Source organism: Liolophura sinensis, chromosome 1 (assembly GCF_032854445.1).
Source record: "Liolophura sinensis isolate JHLJ2023 chromosome 1, CUHK_Ljap_v2, whole genome shotgun sequence".
Classification (NCBI taxonomy): Eukaryota; Metazoa; Mollusca; class Polyplacophora; order Chitonida; family Chitonidae; genus Liolophura; species Liolophura sinensis.
In genome coordinates, this window is record NC_088295.1 from 67,796,242 (window position 1) to 67,818,507 (window position 22,266).

General features: G+C 37.5%; 1 protein-coding gene across 1 annotated transcript; it reads right to left on the bottom strand.

Moving 5' to 3' along the window:
* Positions 1 to 1,681: 1,681 nt before the first annotated feature.
* LOC135479024 (synaptotagmin-6-like) lies at positions 1,682 to 21,947 on the bottom strand. Its single transcript, XM_064758731.1, is given in 6 exon segments — positions 1,682 to 2,601; positions 4,806 to 4,932; positions 4,935 to 4,976; positions 9,434 to 9,554; positions 10,265 to 11,106; positions 21,898 to 21,947. Coding segments are annotated over 6 exon segments (1,374 nt in total). The 5' UTR covers positions 21,914 to 21,947; the 3' UTR covers positions 1,682 to 2,375.
* Positions 21,948 to 22,266: the final 319 nt, after the last annotated feature.

Sequence of the window (22,266 nt, forward strand, 5' to 3'; positions counted from 1 at the left end):
TTATGGTGCTTTATCTTTCTGAAGGTAGTTCATGTAATGAACCAATTATAAGCTTGAATAAATTAAACGACATACCCAACGCTTGCCGGTTTACTGGATGTAATCTGACATGTGATGCATGTGGTGTGACCGCTGAGTAGCCATTTGACCTTTAGACAAAAGATTTGTACAAGTATATATAAGTTCTCAATAAGGAGGTCATTTCACCAAGCACAAAGCTACCTGGATACAATATCATGATGATCCAGGCAACATGTGGTATAGTATTTGTTACCATGTAATTTCTCACTACTTACTTCAGTGTTAATTCCTTCTAATGACCCTCCACACAACATGAATATTTCACTTAAAATAATTTGAGTTTGACTGCATTTTAAAACCATTTTTTTTTTTTCAAATTCATATACATTTTATTTTGAAATTAATAGCTATGACCTACTCCACAGAACATATTTCCTAAGCAGGATCATGGGGAACTATACAAAAAAATTAAAAATGGCCTTTACCCAGCACGTCCTTTGTAAATAGGTTACCCATAGAGAAGTAAATTAAATGTCCCACCATTCTTTAAAGCATGGAACCCCAAGGGACTTCAATATTAATACGCTAGAACAAATATTTCCCCAATAACAACTAACTCGAAACAGGTTTAAAACTTTGTTGGTGTAATCCATAAAATGTGATCCATAAAATTAAGTAATGGTCCCTCTTAGGTTTCATTGAATTCCTGTGGCAATTCTATTAAGCTCTACAATCTTAATTAATTAGGTTATATCTCATCCACCCCAGCTATAAATTTAGTAGCTTAACATGCACAAGGTATTCAGGGGTATAAGAATATATGTGTGAGCAGATACAGATAGTTATAGATACATGCATTATTAATATTGATATCAGTAATAGCAAATATACTTTTATGAAGAATTTTTTTTTTTTTTTTTTGCTCTTTACTAATGCAGCAAGTGTACAAACTGATTTCACCTAGGTCTATGTTGATGGCATGTTTATTATCTAGGCTCAACTTTAGAGAATTAAAATCTTGGAATTTTGTGAAAATATACATGAATACAACCTTCACTTTTTTTATGAACGCCTACAGCAAGAATTGATATTCCATATCAACGTACACAGAGACAGAAGCAAAGACAAATATGTGTAAAACAGTAATATATAATAATATCTGTCCTTAAAATATTTATATACGTTACTCCCCTTGCTCATGTACCTTGACATATCTGCTGTAATAAGTAGGTATATCAATAGCTCGTTTGTTAAAAGCCTGCTCATTCATTATGGATGGTTGCCATCACGACAGTGCGATACGCTCCATATACCATGTATATCCATACGAAACGGATACATGAGCCACTCTCGCACTCGTGTTTCTCTCCAAATCTACGGAGGATTCACCAACAACAGAATTAATGCGCAACATATCCGCAGCATTTGTGCCATGTGGTGGTCAGAAATGATACAGAAGAGCTTCATCTTCACAGAAGCAAGTCAGCCTCCAAAAGACAAATTTGAGTCACCAGGCTTGGATTATGACAATATTCATTTATTCTTGGTTTTGAATGTTCTTTCTCGATATCCGTGTTGTTAACAGAACGACTCGCCATACCTCAAGCCAGCTACGTAATATGACTTCATGAAAACTCGTAGATCGGGATACAGATACGATATGTCAAATTATGCTGGCACTGACATTGTCTCCATATGACAACCTTAAATTCAAACTGATACAAAGACCTGATAAATTTCCATGTGTATAAGATTTCCTCTCCTATCAGTAACTTCTAAAACTCCATTGCAATCTCAGATGTCCTACTTTAGCCGTCATTATTTCCATCCTTCAGGCTAGCACTTTAGAATTTTTTTTGTAAACAATTCACCTAGAGTTTATGTCATTCTCACAACCAAATGAGGCTCAGACATATTTCATCAAAAGCCGAGATGACACAAAATGTGTCGAATTTCAATTTTCTTTCCTTTTTTCTCCAACATATTCACTGAATTTCGACATCTGTTTCACAGCGTAACTCTTAGAAAGGACGGCAGGAGTTGTCCAATCAAACACTTCATTAGCTGAGCCATGGCAACTGGCTGCAATATCTCACTCCAGTGTCACATGGACCCTAGTGACGTCAATTGCCAGGACTGAACTGTTACTAGGGTCACGAGGAATCCACTTGTCTGTCTGTCTCTCCGTCTGTTCAAATAAATAATGCACGGGCATGTTTTTAGGCATGTGTTAATTTGCCTTAGCTTTCCACACATCCGCCAGAGACCATCTCGTTCAAAAGGTATAGTATTTGGTGGCAAATTTATTGATCATGTGTGCAGCACAATAAACCAGGTTTTGTCTGTACGAGTCTTTAGGCCACGCTGCTGGCTTCACTGGTTTCTGACAGTAGCCTCATTTTGTTTTTCCCATTGGGAGTATCTGGCAGATTGGCCGCGCCTGGAATGGTCTCAATTAAGGGATACCATTGGGCGATAGGCTTGCGTGGATTCTCCAGCATTTCAAACCAGTGATCTCTTCCCGGACCACAGTACACTGGGCCAACAGCACAGCAACCAATAATCTCATTGTTTCCAATCCTGCAACAAAATTATCAATCCAAAAGCTAAAAAAACACTTGATAGAAAGGTTACAAAGAGCTTTACCAGTAGGAGACACATGAATGTAAAACTACAGGTCAGTACATAAAGTGCTGAAATCGTGAATTTGGTAATTTCTGATAATTAATATGCAAAGACAGCATCAGCGATAAGACATCCCCCTTAGATCATGTTCCATATACATGCAGAACTTCAGGTCAATACATGCAGAACTTCAGGTCAATACATGCAGAACTTCAGGTCAATACATGCAGAACTTTTTGAGACACCATCCTTAACATTTATTGCACCATTGATTCTTATATACAAACACAAATTCACGAATATTTTAATTTACGGTAATTGATGTGCAAACAGTGAAACAACAATGTAACATCTGGCTTCATTAAACCTGAGCTCAATGCAAATAAAATTTCATTTTAAAACATGCAGTAATTTTAAACATATCACGTCATCCTTAACATTCTGTTTAATACTGATTCTGATACACAATACACTAAGACATGAATTATGTAATTTACAGTTAAGAATGAAACATTGTCCTCGAGGTATTGTGCTCTATACGTGGGCAAACCCTAATCTCAATACATGCAGTACTTTTTAAGATACCACCCTAACATTTTAATGTTCATTGCTTCCCATGTTATTGGACACAGAAAGCAATGCTCAGGGTATGACTTATCCTACATGTATCCCTTGCTCTGTACAGGAGAGCTAAAAATTACTTCTATTTTGCTGCAGCAAACAGTTTACTGTCAGAATTCCAAGATGCAAATTCAATGCTCTCTTTGTGGAGATTACCTTCTATTTGAATGTGCACAAAATTAAATTAGTGCTTCATGAATTTGCAAGCCTCGCATGAGTTGAAGACTCAAATCTTTTATGAATGAATTTTTTTGCCTTTTCTCGCTAACGCTTACATCATGTATATTCTCTTTCCAATTTCTCTGTGTAAACTGTGCTTCTATCACAATTGTGACATCACAAACAAAACACCAAAGAATAATCTCAAACTCAAAATTCCTACATGTACTCACAACTTTCAACATGTCCACAACACACCGGAGACTTACACATGCCTTTATCATCATGACAAATTCTGTTTTCAACTACTGACTGAACAACAAGCCACAGAAATTAACACAACATTCTTAAGGAAGTCATTTTTTTTTTATCTCATCTGGTATTCCTAAAATACTACATGTATGCTAAAGTTCTCAATCATTCACTCGTCATCTTAGTGGCCTAATAGGTAGAATATCTGCTTCAGTGGAACCTGTTGCCGCTCACTTAGCGCTCACGCTAAAAAGTTAATTAGATCTTTGGTGGTCTAATAGTTAGTGTCCACCTCGAAGGTGGCAGATCCAGGATCAAACCCTGGTTATGTCAATAAAACACTAAAATAAGACTTCTTGCAGCCTTACTTGCCACACAGGACTGGTTGGCCTTGTGTCAGTATAAGGTGACTGGGTGGGTGTCATATCTGGTGTCTTCAGTATGATACTTCAGTGGCAGCAGCACTTTGATGGCCTTGCCACACCTAATTGCTCCTCGCCATCAAGTGACTGAAAAACCAAGTACTTTCTTTGGCCTAAACCTTTTGTCTGTGACTAAAGTTACTCATATTGCCTGAGTCTGAGAGATCTAACGCTGTTTAATGGAAATGTGTTGTGAGAAATCTTTGACAGGAATCATGATATCCTTCAGGAAAAACATTTCATGACCATTATTTGCTTCTAAACATGCACCTTTCATGCAAATTTGTAGGATAAATACAATACATTATTTCTTTCCTGAAGCTCTGAAGCCACCCATGCAAAAACTAAATTCCATGCACTTGCTAACCTCTTCTTGAGGGCACTCAGACGTCCTGTTCCCTAGAGACACCTATAATCCACAAGCCTTTCACAAGATACAGACCAACCTTACGACGTGTGTTAGACATACTGACAAGTGGTCTTCATCATGCACCAATGGCCACTGTGACACAAGTTTGGTTGATCGCCAAAATATTGATCCCAGGCAGAATGCACTAATTCCAATATAAAGCAAGGCCGAGGACTATATGATATCTTTCGTTTTAGACTGAGAATTGTTGAAGGGACGCAATATATCTCCTAGCAGTTATCACCCTTCTTGTGAGCCCTCAGGTAGCAATGTTATCGAACAGGTAATAAACTCACCTATCATAATCAATAACCTTAATGATCAATCCCACTTCCTCCACATTCTCCTGGGGTACGTCAAACACTATGGCTTCGTTGTACACAGGATTCAATGTGTTTTTCTTCACAGACGTCTTTTTCTTTTGATTCTCTTCCCTTGACACATCAGTGACACCTTCACATAAGGATCTGAAAACACAAGTGTAAGCTTTTACATTCAAGATCGAAATATCACAGTTGGCACCTTATTCGTTTATTATCTGATTGGTGCTTGATACCTAACTCAAGAATTTTCAGGTATACAATTAGCGTTTGGAAAGCCAGTTTTCATTTAGTTCACATGAGAGAAAATTCTAGTGCAATATACTGGCATATAAACATACTTCAAACAGGGGTTCATTAAAGATGATAAAAACTAAAAAAAAACAACAAAACAATACTCTTACAGGTCAGACATAGTTTGAATTACATCTTTAGAATACTATATAATTCAATTTTTTGTTTGTTTTCAAATATAAGCACACTTGCGAAAAATAAACTTGTTTTCACGTTTCATCATTACAGAAGCAGAACGACGTCCCAAATGCAGGACGACATCGGCACTTCACAGAATCGCATCTAGGGCTAGTTACCTGTCTTTAACATGGCTGTACTGTTGTTCACATTTAGAATAAACTACAAGCAAAGCATCATTATTTTTATAATACTGGAAACCCAAACCTACCCAAGAACATGATTCAGAAGATCAGACTAATCAGTTTAATCAGTTTTTTATGTTCTATCCAGCACCACTTGTTAAGTTTGGCAGGCTGATCCTATCATGCCTGAAATCACTTTGTCTCAAGTCATAACACTGTATCTTTAAACCTGCAGGTAAACTACCAAAATATAAAGTACAAGTGCTTACGTTATCCAGGAGAAAAAGCAAACTGTGTAGATGTATATGACTAAATTAACACCAAAGCCATATAAATCTAGTCAATAACATGTATGTAAGAGGCCAGAAGTCCTGTATTTATCTGTTTCAGTGGCATTCATAGGTTAAGCTAAGTATTACCTCTTTCAATCTTTTGAAATGCAAAGCCTAAATACCATAATTCCTCAACCCATTTGCATATGAAAGGGCAGCTTTCAGTGCAATTTATGCTCCTTTTTCACTTGATCGGCTTATTTTGGGCTTCAAAAAATATCTAATTTTATCAGTCTACACAGACTAATGACCTCAGAATAGGCTTAAAGATACACCTTGCAAACATGTGAATAGGTTGAAGTATTACAGTATCTCAAATGTTATTGTACAATGTTATAATCAATTTACTCATGGTGTACTTACAAGACCCTCTCATTCAAACACAAAATTGGAAATGTCAAGCATAAAAGTGATTTAATGGCTGTCGGTACAACCAGACGGTTAATCAGGAAGACAACTGGCAATCATTGGCCAGTGTACATGTCTGCTGGCTTCACTATCATAGAGTAGATAGGCAGACCAAGTTCAAATAGTTCTGGTGTCTCAGGCTGATTGCCTTTATCATGACATGGCTTTCACTTCCGAAAGAAACAGGGCCGCTAAGGTCTGTTAGAGCCTAAGACTATTTCTCATGTCACTTGTTGAAATGGTTAACCAGCGCTCGGGCTTCATTGCTCAGGCTATCTTGACCAGACGATAAACGCCAGTTAGAATTACTGCCGGCACCTGTTCTGTAATGGTCATCTATCATGCTAGTAGCCCATTCGTGATCCATCTGTTCCCGTCTGTCGATTCAATGGTGACCACATCGCACACATAATCCCTGAGGGACACCAACAATAACCCAATAAACAGTCGCAATTGCGAGCAAAGTAAATAACGCTTAAGTCCCCGAACATCTCCTGACAACCAGCAAATTACATGGCTTTGGGCATGCAAATGTGTTACAATGCGCACTGAATCAAGAACAAGAAATGTAATAAAACGTCAACATGGTAGGTAATTTATTATTCACATGGCACCAGGTGGATACAGAATCCATGTACTTTAGCTCTGAGATGAACCAACAACCAATATCATACTATTAAACCAGGACTACATCGCTGTCACCCATCCAGTGGGTAGTCCATTCCATCAACGTAAACTTTGACAGCTTTAAGATTAATGAAACAGGGTCATAGTATCGCATCCCTGAGTGACTAAGGCAAAATTGTCACCAATGAAAACTCTCGCAAGTCTCCACATTGGCATACAAATGAACATGTACTTGCAAAAGTGTACCTGTTAAATGCTACTCAAAATAATGTACATGTCATCAAGGATACAGGGCAATGTCCACAGTAATTATGTTGAAGATCATTTCACCTCAAAGCAATTTCACTGGCTTATAAAAACAGATCTACATATATTAGATGTGCTGGCATTGTAACTGGTTGACTTGAGTTCAATAGCAACATTTTAACTCAACAGAGCAAGTAATCCTAGTAGTCAGGGTCAACCCCTTCCTGATACAAGACTTGGTGTTAAGAGAATTCCCTTTCGAATTATCAAATAACTGAGGCCATTCACACCAATTGTTTATTTATCTGACTAGAATTTAATGCCGTACTTATTTAGAACACAACTGCTGTCAGTTTTTAATAGTTGGAGGAAACAAAAGTGCCTGGAATAAACAATTGACCTCTGGCAAGTAACTAATGGACTTTCTTCCACATTTTCAACTGGGGAGCAAGCTCAAGATGAAAGACATTAGTGTGATCAAGTGCAAACTTCAAACCAGTATTTCACTGCAGCCAAGTAGGCTTCACACCCTGTCAGGGATCCTCACGAATTCTTCCACTGACTGTGCATTCTTTTTCTTTTTTCTTTTTTTTTTTTGCAGACAACACTGTCTCGAGGCAGGATTTAGGTAATCCCAACATGCCAGACAGCAGACAGCTACAAAGCTCTGGCAAAATATTACACATTTGCAAATGAAAAAAATATATATGTCAATACTCTGAAAACTGCATATTTTATGTAAAACTTATTGAACTATTCTAAAAATTTATTTATTTGATTCGTGTTTTACGCTGTACTCAAGAATATTTCACTTATACCACGGCGGCCAGCATTATGGTGGGTGGAAACCGGTCACAGCCCGGGGGAAACCCACGAACATCCGCAGGTTGCTGGCAGACCTCCCCACGTACGGCCGAAGAAGAAGCCAGCATGAGCTGGACTTGATCTCACAGCGACCGCATTGGTGAGAGACTCCTGGGTCATTACACTGCACTAGCGCGCTAACGAACTGAGCCACGAAGGCCCCCTTGGCCTAAAAAGTAAGCCTTTTAAATTCCATGAGTTTGGTCAAACAGAAATCCTCTATGGACACAGGCACTTCAGGAATTTACACTCGTACATGGATGCTTTTGTTTAAAGAGACTTCAAAATTTCCATTAGCTAGCAAGACACTGTAGCATTTATAACTTGACAACTGCAATATTTAAGTATTTTATCGATCTGTCTAAATTGCACAAAAAAAACATACATGGCTTTGATACATTAATTCACAGGTGGTAAATATGTACATAACATGTACTACCATGACAACACAAAAATTGACGGCAAACTCAAGGTGGACATACAAACAGTTGTCAAAGGTTCAATTAAAATCACCAGCATGTTTGTAATGCACCAGGAACTAGCAACAAGTCAGCAGAGGGACATAATTATGTTTATCAGTTCAACAGACTATTGACACGACTGACTAAACTATTTAAAACAAATTCTGACCAATCAAAGGAAAGCCTTTTATAGCATTCCCCAAACTGCTGTAACTGAATTACTCTAAACGCCAGGACTTAAAATGAGATTTCTTACATCCTTAATCAAACCCCTTGGGAGGGGGAATAACTCTCTTCAAGCGGGAAGAGCATTAACATATCTACTGTATTGACAGCTAATGGTCTGGGTATTTTGGGGCATTCTCCAAGGGTATAATGTGGACATGTGCTCAGTAATTATTACACAGACTATGCTGTGAATATTTCCACGAAAAAGTGCACTTCAGCTGCAAATAAAGGTCCTAGAATATAAGCTAACTTATTTAACTTTGGATTAAATTTTCCACAGTGTTTCAAATGATGTGTTTCCTTCACCTTTTGTTTACTTTCACATTAATATTTCCCATAAAGCTATAATGCTGTGGTTAGTGAATGATAATAACTAGACACCGTCCCAAACAGCCTGCGATGCTGGTATAATGTGTCACTGGACAAGCCTATAAATGTCCATTACCTTTAAAGATCGGAGCCCACATGACGGTAAACTATAGAATAACAATAATGACTATCTACTCAGCAGATAAGCACATGATATTCATTGATTTAAAGCTCAGGACCCACCTTCACAAAACTTCGCAAATCAATTTTTCGTAACTTTTCTTGCAAATGACATCACCTTATGGCACTATAACCTAGACAACGTCTTTTACATAAAACGTTACGAGAAATAAGATTTATGAAGTTTTCCAAAAGTGACCTTGACCATAAATGATGGTCAGCATTTTATGATATTAATGACAAGCTACTCACAAGAGAAAAGTCTGTAGTTTATTTTCCTATGTCGCTTAAATAAAGTTCTGGGTCTAACAGCTGGCCACCATTTAAAAACATTTACGATGATATTTGCTCACCAGAATAGCCTGTGATGTCCATTGCCTTCAGATTGCGTGCCTTTACAATGGTCACAGTTAATCGCCCAGCCGTGGGAAGGTAGCAGAGTGAGAGCATCAATTCACCTAAGTCTACCTTCTCCTGGAATACAATGTTAAAGTGATTTGTTATGCCATTTGCACAGGTTATGAAATAATTGACCTCGTTACACAGGCCACAGTCAAGGCAACTAAAAACCTGAGTAAATTTACCACAGAAGATGATACTGACATGCATAACGTTTAAAAAGCTTCATTAGTTTATGGACCTAGTCCTATCTAATACAACATGTATCAGAGACAATGTTTTATATGTAGTTGCAGGCAGCTTGGTTATCAAGCTACTATTTGTTAGGGCTGGGAAGAGCATAGCATGTCCTATGCTCTTAACAGGCTGAGGCAGATTATATAACATAAATTCATTGGTCAAGTTTATGATTTATTGAGCTTAAATTCTCTTGAGGAATAACTATAAGCCGAAGTTGAATACTAGGAAAACAGACAGATAATCTACTACAAACTGAAAGACAGAAAAGCTGGAACACTACAACACATTGAGAGCAATCTACTTTTGTATAAAGAAATGTGGATCTTCAAGAACTGAATAAAGCTTGCTCATATGTAGTTTTCCCATTTTTCTCTCCAATAAATGCGACAATTTTGTATTTCTCTCCCAACATTATCACAAGGAGAATCCCATGATTAGTAAACTTGAAAGTTCATTAATGAACAATCATTCAATACATATTTGATGATACGTGGTTTCTTTGTTTTTATTCATCACATTAAGAAGAACACCTGGACTTGACTCACCTGGTGAGCTGACAAAATGTCTCGAACATAGAACGTCTCTTTAGTCAGATCTTTATCATTCAGCAAGTCCCTCACAAGCACTACACCGATCAAGTCATGGCGTGAAAAACGATCAAAATCGTACACACTAAACTGCAAAGTTCTGCCCGTGAGTTCAACATAGGGCACATTGATGATAAATGTTTCGTAGAACTCAGGGTTCAACGTTTTCCTGTGCACTTTTGTTTGGAATTTGTGTTTCCTGTTTGGAAGCAGGTACATCTTCACATAGGGGTCGGACGTGCCAGAGAAATCTTTAGCGGGGAGATCTTCAGCTTTGATCACATTAATCACAAGACCCTCCAAGTCATGATTGTATTTCAAACTGAAGTGGAATTTCCCACAGGGCATGTGTTCTGACTTGACACTGTCTGTAGAGGGTTGCTTGTACAGTTCGGGTTTTATTGAGCCCAGCGTAGGTTGTTCCTTGTGCTTGACTCGTTGTACAGTAAACTCGATGTTGGACAGGTCAAGTTTGTGAGAAAGTTGCCTCTGAAAGGATAGATGGCGCTGGGGGACTGTGGGTAAAGTGGACTGCCGAAACGCAGACTTGAACAGATTTTTTCTGAAGGGAAATGAACTGCCGGACTTCCTGGCTTCCTCGGCTAGATTCGGTGTGCTCTGGCTGATTGCCAAGCTGCCAGAACTGACCATGTGCGGAGGGCTGTCAGAATCGTGCGACCACTCCATGGAGATCTGTTTCTTTCGTAACTTGCAGTACCACAACGCCACGAAGGCCAGACCGATCAGCAACAGTGTACATGCTCCAGAAATAATTGCCACCAGGTAAACTGCTGGGAGACCTGTCGAAGACCAAAACAGAATGATTATTTACAATTGATTAAAGGTTCCTAGGTCGTTATGGGAATAAAAGGGAACTTACTCAAGGTTAATGGCATCACTTGTTCAAATCCACCTGTGGTGCAAGATCAGGAAGTTAAACAGGTAATCCCAAGTGGCTATAGGGGTGATATAAGGCCCTGGTTTATTTCCTACACGTTTACATTCAGATTGCTTTCAGCAGTATATATCAGGTGTATATATCAGGTATATATACCAGGTGTATATATCAGGTATATATACCAGGTGTATATATCAGGTGTGCACATGTAGTAGTTTCTTCGACCTGATTTCTGTCGTATTTGTCAAATATTATGGAATATGGCATTAAACATAAATCAAATGAATAATTCATTTATTTATCTGATAGGTTTTTAATGTTTTACTCAGGAATATTACACTGGTATATGACATCAGTTGATCAGTTTTATGGGTGAAAGAAATCGGAGAACCTTTGGTAAAGCATGAAACTTTGGCAAGAATCTGACAATGTTAGATGTGGAGATGTGCACATCATACTGGTGGAGGACAAATGGTCTACAGTGAAAGTGAGACTGTGCAAATCTCCTAGGGATACAGGCATCTTTACTACTTTGACTGGCTGCCTGGCTGCCTTCTGCAATATTAGAAGTAAAATGGCATTGTACCGCAAAAGACAGAAATAAATAAACGTCTCAAGCTGAAGAATAATTAAGTGAAATTGTTTAAGTACATATTTAAGCAATAAAACTTTACTTCATCTGAATGACACATCACTTTAGGCCTGTGCAGCCAGCAAGTATTGTATGATAGTGTAATACCACCTTGACCTTTACAAAAAAGTGGGTCTAAGTGGTGTATCAACCTACATGTAAGTGACATGTGCTCTGCTCTCTAATTCTGATCATGTCAGTTTAAATGGCAGACAGTACCAGAGTGGAATGCAGTTGAAGGGACCACATGATGAGCTAATCCAGGTAGCCACAATGTAATTATGTTTAAAGCTTTTACCAGCAAAATACACTGTTGACATAAAAAGGAATGTATTTTATTTACAGAAAAGAACTCATTCCTGGATTTAACATTTTGAAATGTTGACAATTACAGCAAAGAGAATATAGAGTAATGTTTTTTAGGAGATAAACTTCAGTTAGACTAAATTCAAATAAAATTTACTCAAAAAAGATGTGAATTTTCAATGAAATTACCTCCAGCTTGTGTGGCTATTGATTAATGTCTGCCAATTTAGACATTGATAAATATATATCGCCCAGGTGCTGTTGGTAATCAACATGCCTGCCATAGTTAAACTCCACAGGGATCAAGGTGAGGCAAATGGCACCATGACATGCAGCTCCAGCATGACTTATACCCTGATCTCAAATTTCTTTCATCTGAAACGTATTGCCTGCATTATTAACCATGCCATTGAGAAACTAACCAGCTCATTGAAGTTTAAATTTATTCCTGACAACATGAGAGGGCCGGGATTATGGGCCAGTGGATTTGAGGGTTCATATATTGTGAAGAAAATATAAATACAGACTGGTGGTCTTGAATAAAAAATAACAATTAGATTCAGCATGTTATCATATCTAAATATTAAGAGCACACATTCTACCAATGTCTGCAACCTGAGATGGCAAATTTATAGCGAATTATTTCGTGTGAGATCCACAGTTGGAAATCTGGATTTCACCCTTACGTATTGATGGAACCAAAATGACATCGTTAATATTTTGAAAGCTTATTGATGCTATTATGGCTTTGAATCAGCCACAGCAAGCTTTTTGACAGCTTCAAGAATACACTAATTTAATCCATACATGTGGAGCCCACGTTCAAATGCTTTCAAAAGAATAAGAGAGATTTGCATTATACGTCTGGAACTCTGAGATATACCAAAGCCTGACAGAGATGTCTGGAAAGGGTCTTTGAGGTGAATGCATTGATTCTTTGAAGGAATCTGTGGCTGTCAGAAAGGAAGCTCGCTTCTTGAAAACAAAGCCTGGCATACAATGATTTCTGGCAAGAAGAATTTGATCCAAGTACTGCACATACACAGGTACATTTTGAATGGTAAGACAAATGTACAGAACATCATTCAGGCTACTTTAATACGCAGCGCTTGAAAACATATTGGGAATGGTGTTCACTGATTTCTGTTTACAAGACACACAAGCAAGTCTTTGGATGTATGCATTTTTTATTCAAGGCCAAATTTCATAAGAAAAGAAACTTTCGTATGTCATACACACTGAATTTTCAAGAACATATATGACTTGATCTCAAGAAATGCCACCCCATCTATTCTTTCAATGGAGGTCTTTGTATGTGGGTTTTGTTAATCTGGCCTTACGCAGAAACAGCCATTTTAGTATTAATGATGGCAACGGAGGCTGTCCCACTGTTTGCCAACCAAATCATTCAGGTAACAAGCAATTAGAAAATGGAATCCATCCCATTTTCTTTAATCCAGATATGTTTGCTCAACATGATTCTTCGGAAAACTTGTGGCATAATTTCTCAAAGGAAATGTTAATCTTTACCTTGAGTTTTCGAAAAACATATCCTGAAAACAGACAAGCTAGACAGATCAACCGGAGACGCAATTAATTTTTAATCTAGAATTTGCTAAGCTTTGTTATTTCATGATCATTACCATAATTGCTTGGATTATATTAGTTTAAATATTTACTCCAAGTGTCAATGAAAACTTTGTCCCTGTCCTTATCATGAAAATTTATATGAATATCACAAGGAAAAAAAAAAAAAAAGTATAATGTATATTAACGCCTGACTCATGCTGAAGCAACTTGTCTCGAGTGATCGCCTGATGACCAACTAAGGAATTGCTCCTGTTCTTGTTGCCCTATAGCTGTAAATAACTTAAATTTTGGCACAAGACAGAGTCACACATGTTACCTGATTCTGAGGGTTTTACTGATTGTAGAGCAGTGAAGTTTATTTGGAAGGTAGGACATTACTCCACTGGAAAAATGTCAGCCTCCACTTCAAAAGCAATATTTCATGCCATTTATGTACCTCTAAAAATGCATTTTTGGGACAAAATTTTAGAACATTTACCATGCCACTGATCACTGAATAACATGCATAACAGGCTGCAACACACCAGCAATAGCATACATGTACAGTCTTAAAAAAACCGCATTGGGTACAGTCAGTGAATACATTTTCTGAACTGTCACTCAAGAACACACACTGGCAAATTATAAACAATATTGCTGAGGAAATACCCATGTGATGTTTCACTCACTGGTTACAAACAGCATCTGTTTAATCTGTCTGTGAAGTGCTGGCCTTACAAGAGCAACAGAATGGAAAGAAACATTTTCAAGAGATGGGGTGGTGTAACATTGGTCGTGCAGGATCTATCCACTGTTAAAAGTTGATTCAACGGTAAATTGTAGAGAGAAAACTTGAACACTTAAATGTGTGAAGTCAGTGCACTTGAAAGACAAAAGAATTTGTACCCATTGTTATTTCAACCGATCCACAAATACACTTCTTGTACATCATAACCTTGTTCATTTTTAGGCGTATTGTTTTTGTGTTCAATCCCATACCCCTTTCACCTCACCCTCCTGCCTCACATCACCACGTCAGTACATATAAGATTTGGTTCAGCTTTTAGTCATGCACCCTATTTTGTCTACGCTGTGATGACCTCTAAAAGACGTAACACCAAACACTGCTGTCCATTCTTTTGACAAATTACTTCCTCAAAATGCCATCTTCCTATCATAATTCATCTTGCTGAATCATTTTTTTGGCTCCATATTCCTGTGAATAATCATTCCCTGTTGATCCTAAACAATTCTGTAGATAAACAGCCCATCAGATATCTAAGGTTTCACATGTGAACAAATCTGTCACAGAAATGATTGATATAGCAATCTGGATATTATCTTTGCTTGAAATAAGATATGACTTTGCACATGACATGATTTCTTCACCCTAGCAGCACTGGACAGGAGCTCTCCCCATAAAAAGGCTCAAAACCCTAATAAACGGAAAAGGCCATTCAACATCTTCAACAAAAGTTAAGTCACCATTATCAGAAACACAGGTGGATATAATTAAAGACACACAGCATAGAGAGTAAAACCAGAGCAGCGACACAGCATGATAGCTGGCTGATGATGACATGTAATCCATGGAATACGGCCTCTTTTCAGTTTGTCTCAGTCAAGGTTTTACTTTAACTGTTCATTAAATGCATAAACAGTAGCAATTTACATGCCCACTGGCACCTTGGCTTAAACAGAATTACGTAAAAAAAAAAAGATTGCATTGATGTTATGTACAATTTATTAGACGTCAGAACTATTCCTCAAAATACTTACACTAATTAATATTTTTATTTTCAGATTTTACTTTCCATTAAAATATGTATGCAATCAGATACACAAATATTATCATAAGCCTTCCATGATTGCCTGTATTTCAATGTTGTGGTGATTGTGCTGCATGTATTTTATATTTAACGTTGCCTGCTTAGCAAAGTTCATATTGCACGTTGCCCACTTAGCAAAGTTCATATTGCATGTTGCCCACTTAGCAAAGTTCATATTGCACGTCACATACTTAGCAAAGTTCATATTGCACGTTGCCTACTTAGCAAAGTTCATATTTTATGTTGCCACAAGCAACATGACATCACTGTGATGCCATTAAATGACACTGCATCTTTTCTCCGTATTCTTCATACAAATTCTACTATCAACATAAATTTTTGTAGTAAATTTTCATTTCCAACAACTGAATTTTGCTCCCTGGTTGAACTGATTGAGTAAATGTATGTATATGATTGGGGTTTAAGTTTTCAGCTATACGCCGAGGAGTCGTCATTAGGATCTGTACACGTACACTGTGTACTTCTGTGGCAGGACGAGTCCATGACACCAATGTGCTACTGCCACTGAAGTACTATGCCGAAGATACCAGACATGATCTCCCACCCAGTCACATGATACTCCCACCGAGCCAACTAGTCCTGTTTCCTTCTTCTTAGTGCTGATCGTCAAGCGAGGCACCAGGAAGTACAATTCTCACAGTCTTTGCAGAGGATTCAGCCCGTTTTTGATCTTGGGGTCCCCCCAGGCAGACATTCTAAACATTAGGCCACCAAAGTGGTCTTAAACTGATTGATGTTTGGTGTACAATGAATAGGTTTTATTTTATGAATATAGACTATAATGTGGACACCTTCTACTCTGGCGAGGTAGAAGTGTGAACCTGCCAGATCGTTCACGCTTCGGCACCATGCTAGAATAAAACTCCTCAACAGCAGCTTTGTCACATGAACTTTCTCCCCCTTAAAAGACAAAATGTTGCCAATAAAGAACAACATGAGGTGACACAGCAGTGTTTAAAATAAATCCCTTCCTTCTTATTCTATCCATCAACAATTGACTTAAACAAGAGTATGTACTCACCCATAAAAATTGGACAGACTGAGCAATACATTACTTAAACGTGAGCGACATATGGGTATGACATGCACCCATGTTAACTCCTGTGTGGAACAGAAAGGTTATACCAATAAGCACCTCACAAACAGAATTTTGACAGAATTATGCACTGATGTATTTAACATTAACACTTTAATGACACTACACAGACATCATAATAGTATATGACCTTTACAACTGTAAGTAAATGAGCTGTCACTTGTGGTCACTTGTGAATTGAAAATAAATGTAACCTTCCAGCAGCAAGGACATTTTAAATTTAACAACAAGTATTTATTATTACCGAATAATGACCCACACCACATCAGCTCTGCCGTCATCAATGTTGTTAACTGCATGCTGTAAAGTGCACATATACATGTAGGCCAAATATGTTTAATTGTAATGAGATAATGGAGGCTATTTAGACTACTTCAGGAACACAAAATCACCACAGAAAACCTGGCATTGCTAAGAGCAGGTCTGTGAATGTTAAATAGTGAGTTGCACTGTGGATGCTCCAGGAGGATGTTCAACTTATCCCACTGGAATTACATACTACACGTATATCCCACTTCAGCATTCTGTCAGTATTCTGTCAGTATCTCGCTGAGACGTCCACTTAATAAGTCTTTTATTACATCACATCAAACATGCTACCTTTCCGTCCTTTACTCACTGTGACATCACACTGCTGATGCTATAGTAGAATGTTTGTCATCATTGAAGAGATGCGCAATACCTCAGTATTTCTGCCAATATCCAACTGGGACATTCATTTATTAAACAAGTCTTTTGTTGTGCGACTTCAAGAATGTTACATGTTGGAGTTTTATTTATGACGTATATGGTCTACTCAGTGTGATGTCACACTGTTCTGTTGACACTGCCCTATAACATCCATCACCATTGAGAATGATGTTATCCTGTCCACATTCAATATTCTGCCGGTATATCCCATTGAACAAATAATTCACAAAAACTTTGTAAGATGCGATAAGCAATTAGTCAGTAAATAATCCTGCTTACTGTTAATGGCTACTGACAGCTCTTTAATTGCTTACAGCTTGATTTAATTCAATATTATGGACTAACTGAACCCTAATTGTTCACATACACATATGTGTATACATGCCAATGCCATGAATTTGAACAGAGAATTCTATATTTACCCACAAATATGGTTCTTGGACAATCCTAAAGTGCACAAAGAACCGTAAATGATCTAAAAGTTCTCACCTCAAAAAGTGCCATTTTACAGGCAAATACTTGTCATAAAATTACACTTAAAAAGACCTGAAATACATTCCTTTTGATACTGCCCTTTTTCCAGAAGGATTCATCCTATCTTCCAAACAAACCTCAAAACACCTTCCTTGGATCAACAGAAAGTCTTACAATCATGCAAATTGTGCAATTTAGTAATGGAAGAAATATAAGGCCATTTACAATACTTCAATACTTTTATTTTATTTTGTTTTTTTGCTTGGTAACAAAAGTGTAATGGCTACGATTTTTTTTTCTTTATATAATGTATTCAAAAAACGAAGTCTTTGGGGCAAGTCATTGTCTATTAACCACATCATTCTAATCTTATTGTTGTTCTGCCTTTGTCTAGAGCTCCACTCCATCTCTCTTCTGATTCTAAACTCATATTCCAGCTCATCAAACCCATTTTCTCACCCTTTACTATCCCACCTTACATCATCTAGCTGACTGCTTCGAGTGGCCTGATGGCCACCGCCTTCAGCAGAGATCCACAAGAACGTATCACCCATTTCAAATCTACAAAGAGCTACTGCAGGTTTTTTAGCATCTCACTGCCACTTCCCCAGAACCACTTTACATTCACTTCACACCAGCATTTGGCTCTGTTCCATTAACTCCCAAAAGCCCTTCTAAACTGTATTGTCACCAGAGTATTGGAAAGTAATGACAGACTGAGAGCTCTGTATCCCGGGGGTTATGTGTCACTTCATCACTAGCAAGGTGATATCAGACTTTGTACTCACAGAGACAGTTTTACAGATTCATACACACAGGAGCTCTTCACATTTTCTATTCCCTGAGTTTTCTAGAGTTTTCACACATAGTCTTTGGCACAATTTTAGAAACTGCACACACACAGGGATATCAAACTTTCAAGGGAAGGCTTAAAGAGCCTCACACTTTCTACTTACCAAGTTAGATCTAGAGAATAAAACACTTTATACGCACTAGTAAATGTTTAGGGGGTGCACACGAAAGAATAATCAAGTCCCACTTTCATTTCACTAGGAGGATATATTGGAGAATCCCAAGACAGTATCACACATCCTAATCACTGTTTGGAGTAGGGGTGATTAGGACCAACTTTTATGCAATTATGTATGTCTGAACGCCTATATATCTGTATATAGACCATATATATATATGTCAGAATGCCTCTAATGACCACACATATCAAAACACCTTTAATGACCACATATGTCAGAACACCTTTGATGACTATAAATATATATATATATATATGTCAGAATGCCTCTACTCTAATAACCACACATATCAAAACACCTTTAATGACCACATATGTCAGAACACCTTTGATGACCACATACATGTCAGAACACCTTTAATGACCATATATATGTCAGAAAGCCTTTAATGACCACACATATCAAAACATCTTTAATGACCACATGTCAGAACACCTTTGATGACCACATACATGTCAGAACACCTTTAATGACCACATATATGTCTGAACACCTTTGATGACCACATATATGTCTGAATATTTTAATGACCACATATGTCTGAACACCTTTGATGACCACATATATGTCTGAACACCTTTGATGACCACATGTATGTCTGAACACTTTTAATGACCACATGTGTCAGAACACCTTTAATGACCACAAATATGGCAGAACACCTTTAATGACCACATGTGTCACAAAACCTTTAATGACCACGTATATGTCAGAACACTTGTAATGACCAGAGTGTCAGAACACCTGTAATGACCACATATGTCTGAACACCTGTAATGACCACATATGTCAGAACACCTTTAATGACAACAATAATGGGTATCATCTCCATACAGAGCACTGCTGTTATTCTCACCAAAGTGACAAAGTGGGACCAAACAGTACACTATTTCTACCAAAAATAAGAATAGGCTAAAGATTATCACAGCAATGATTAAATATCACATCATTACATGGGCTAAAGGAATTTATTGATTGGGTATCACAAGGACTTGAACTCAGAATGGCTATGTATTTATAGTCGAACATTCTATCATCAAACTACGGGAATACCCTATGACTACGGTCAAACTATGTATACCCTAATATGTCACATGTTAGACATAATCATAAGCAAAATTGCCGCAAGCAGACAAATACACAAATACTTAATCAAGTGCTACCTCTATACATGAAACTCCATGTAGTCTTGACAAACCACAAAGAGAAGTTTGAAACAGCTGCCACATCAGCCTTAACTAACTGTGCCACAGTTACAGACACTGTAGTAGTGACTATTTTTCACTCTGGGGGAGATGCTATATCCATTCAAGCTGTCCATTCATTGACCATAAAGAACAATGCCCTCAGAGTTCATATCACAGTGGGAATAGGAGGCATGTACAGGTAGATTAACTAATACTGGATGTCCACTTACAGCTGGTGTATGTATAAATTTTAACGATATTTTTTTTTTTTTTGCACAGAAAGATATTGCTGTCTTTGTTGGAAAAAGAAAATGCAGAAACAAACTACTCTAAATGACCACAAATTTAGTCCATGACTGATCTTCCCATTTTTCCTGATTCTGAGTGTTCTATTGATTTTAGAAAGGTTTTTTGAGGTTTACTTGGAAGATGGTATGATATTCTTCTGGAAAGTTGTATGTTTCAGCACCAAAAATAATATTTTGTGACACTTATTTGAAAAACGCACTTTTGTAGATGAAATTTTAGGTCATTTCGGGCATGTCTGACCTTTAAATAACCAATAAATTTCTCAGCTATTTAATACTTCACTTCCACTTTTGACACAAGTGTTTTAAGCTTGCACAAGTTGTAAATACAACACAGGGACAAGATCAATATGTCCTATGTCTGATTGTAGGTCACTTGAGGCAGACTGGGAAAGAGGCTGAGAAGGATCATTAACAAACAGATTTCCACTGCCCCCAGGTCATCCTACTCTGAGCAGGAAAAATTCTCCTAGCACAAAATGTCAACTCAGTTCTGAAAATTTTTCAGGAACATTTGATAGAATATTATATCACACTTTGACTTTCCATAGCCATGACAGCTGCTCCAAATTGAAAAAGGACCACCGTAAATAAAAAGAAAGAAAAACACTAAAGAGGTGCAGAGCTCAACATTTATTTTATTTTTTATTTTGTTATTTATATGAGTTTTAATGGTTTTCCTCCTCCATTAACGTTAGTGAACTTTCCATTGCACTTTTCAGGTAAATTGCGGTATTATTTTAGAATAAAAATGTTATTTTATTAAATTGACAGCTTCTTATGAGTATTTGGATTACTTTAAATACAACCTTCATACAGTCACAGTATAAACCAACCCACAAAGCCTTTGTTCAGTTGCAGGAATGAAAAACACTTGTCAAGTTTGACTGAAATGGTCAGCCATCATGACGACATATTTATTTGAAATAGTTATAGTGGTTTCTAAGAAAGCATCAATGAAATAGTAGCTCTCTAACTTGTCTAGCAGCACTAGTGGTCTATTAATGCTGACCACATGTCACCAGTGCGACCTAATACGCTGATGTGTAATTACCAGTCCCTTTGTGAGTAATTACTACTTTCTTACAACTACTACATTCATAAAACTAGACCCATCTGTCACAAAGTGGCGTAGTAATGTTTTCAGTTACCATGGCAACCAATGATGTATATAATGTCGCCCACATGTTTGCACGTACATGCACCCTAATTGTTACCAATGCTAATATTGCAGCAAGCTCCAAGTCTTTATCAAAAAATAAGCTTTCAGGTAACTATTATACAACAAAACAAAACAATGCCGAGTATGAGCACACTCGATAAATCAGTTTCAAAGACAAAAAACATCTAAAATAAATCACCCATAATTTCATGTAATATTTGACAAACTATGAAAATCACCCAGTGGTATAAACTGTAGTACAGATGGGTGATTAGATGTTGAAAAATCATGTCAAGTTATGTGTGAATTATTGCTTATAATGTACTTATAGTTTAAAGTAATCACACAAATAAGGAGATTTACTGTATGTGATAATCCGCTATCCTCACCTTTATGGGCTTGCATGGCTGCAGTAAGGGCTGCAGTGTGAGGATCAGAGCGATTCATCGTGCCAGGGTCCCGCACACTCCACTTCACACCAGTCTGCCTGATGGCGCACTCTACCTTCGCACTCCATTGCTAATCCAGAGACTACCGTTACACCTGTAAACCATAAGAGGCAAGTTAAATATCACAAACAAATCACTACATGTTAGCTCTATTGATTTACAAGTTTCCATACACATGTGTATATCACCACTAATCTTGCACTCTGAACAACAGGATGTGGCCAAATATAGAGGTAACCAATGGATTCAATCATAAGTGATGGATGAGGTACCTCCTGCCAGTTCCTTAACACTGTATCAGACGTGAGC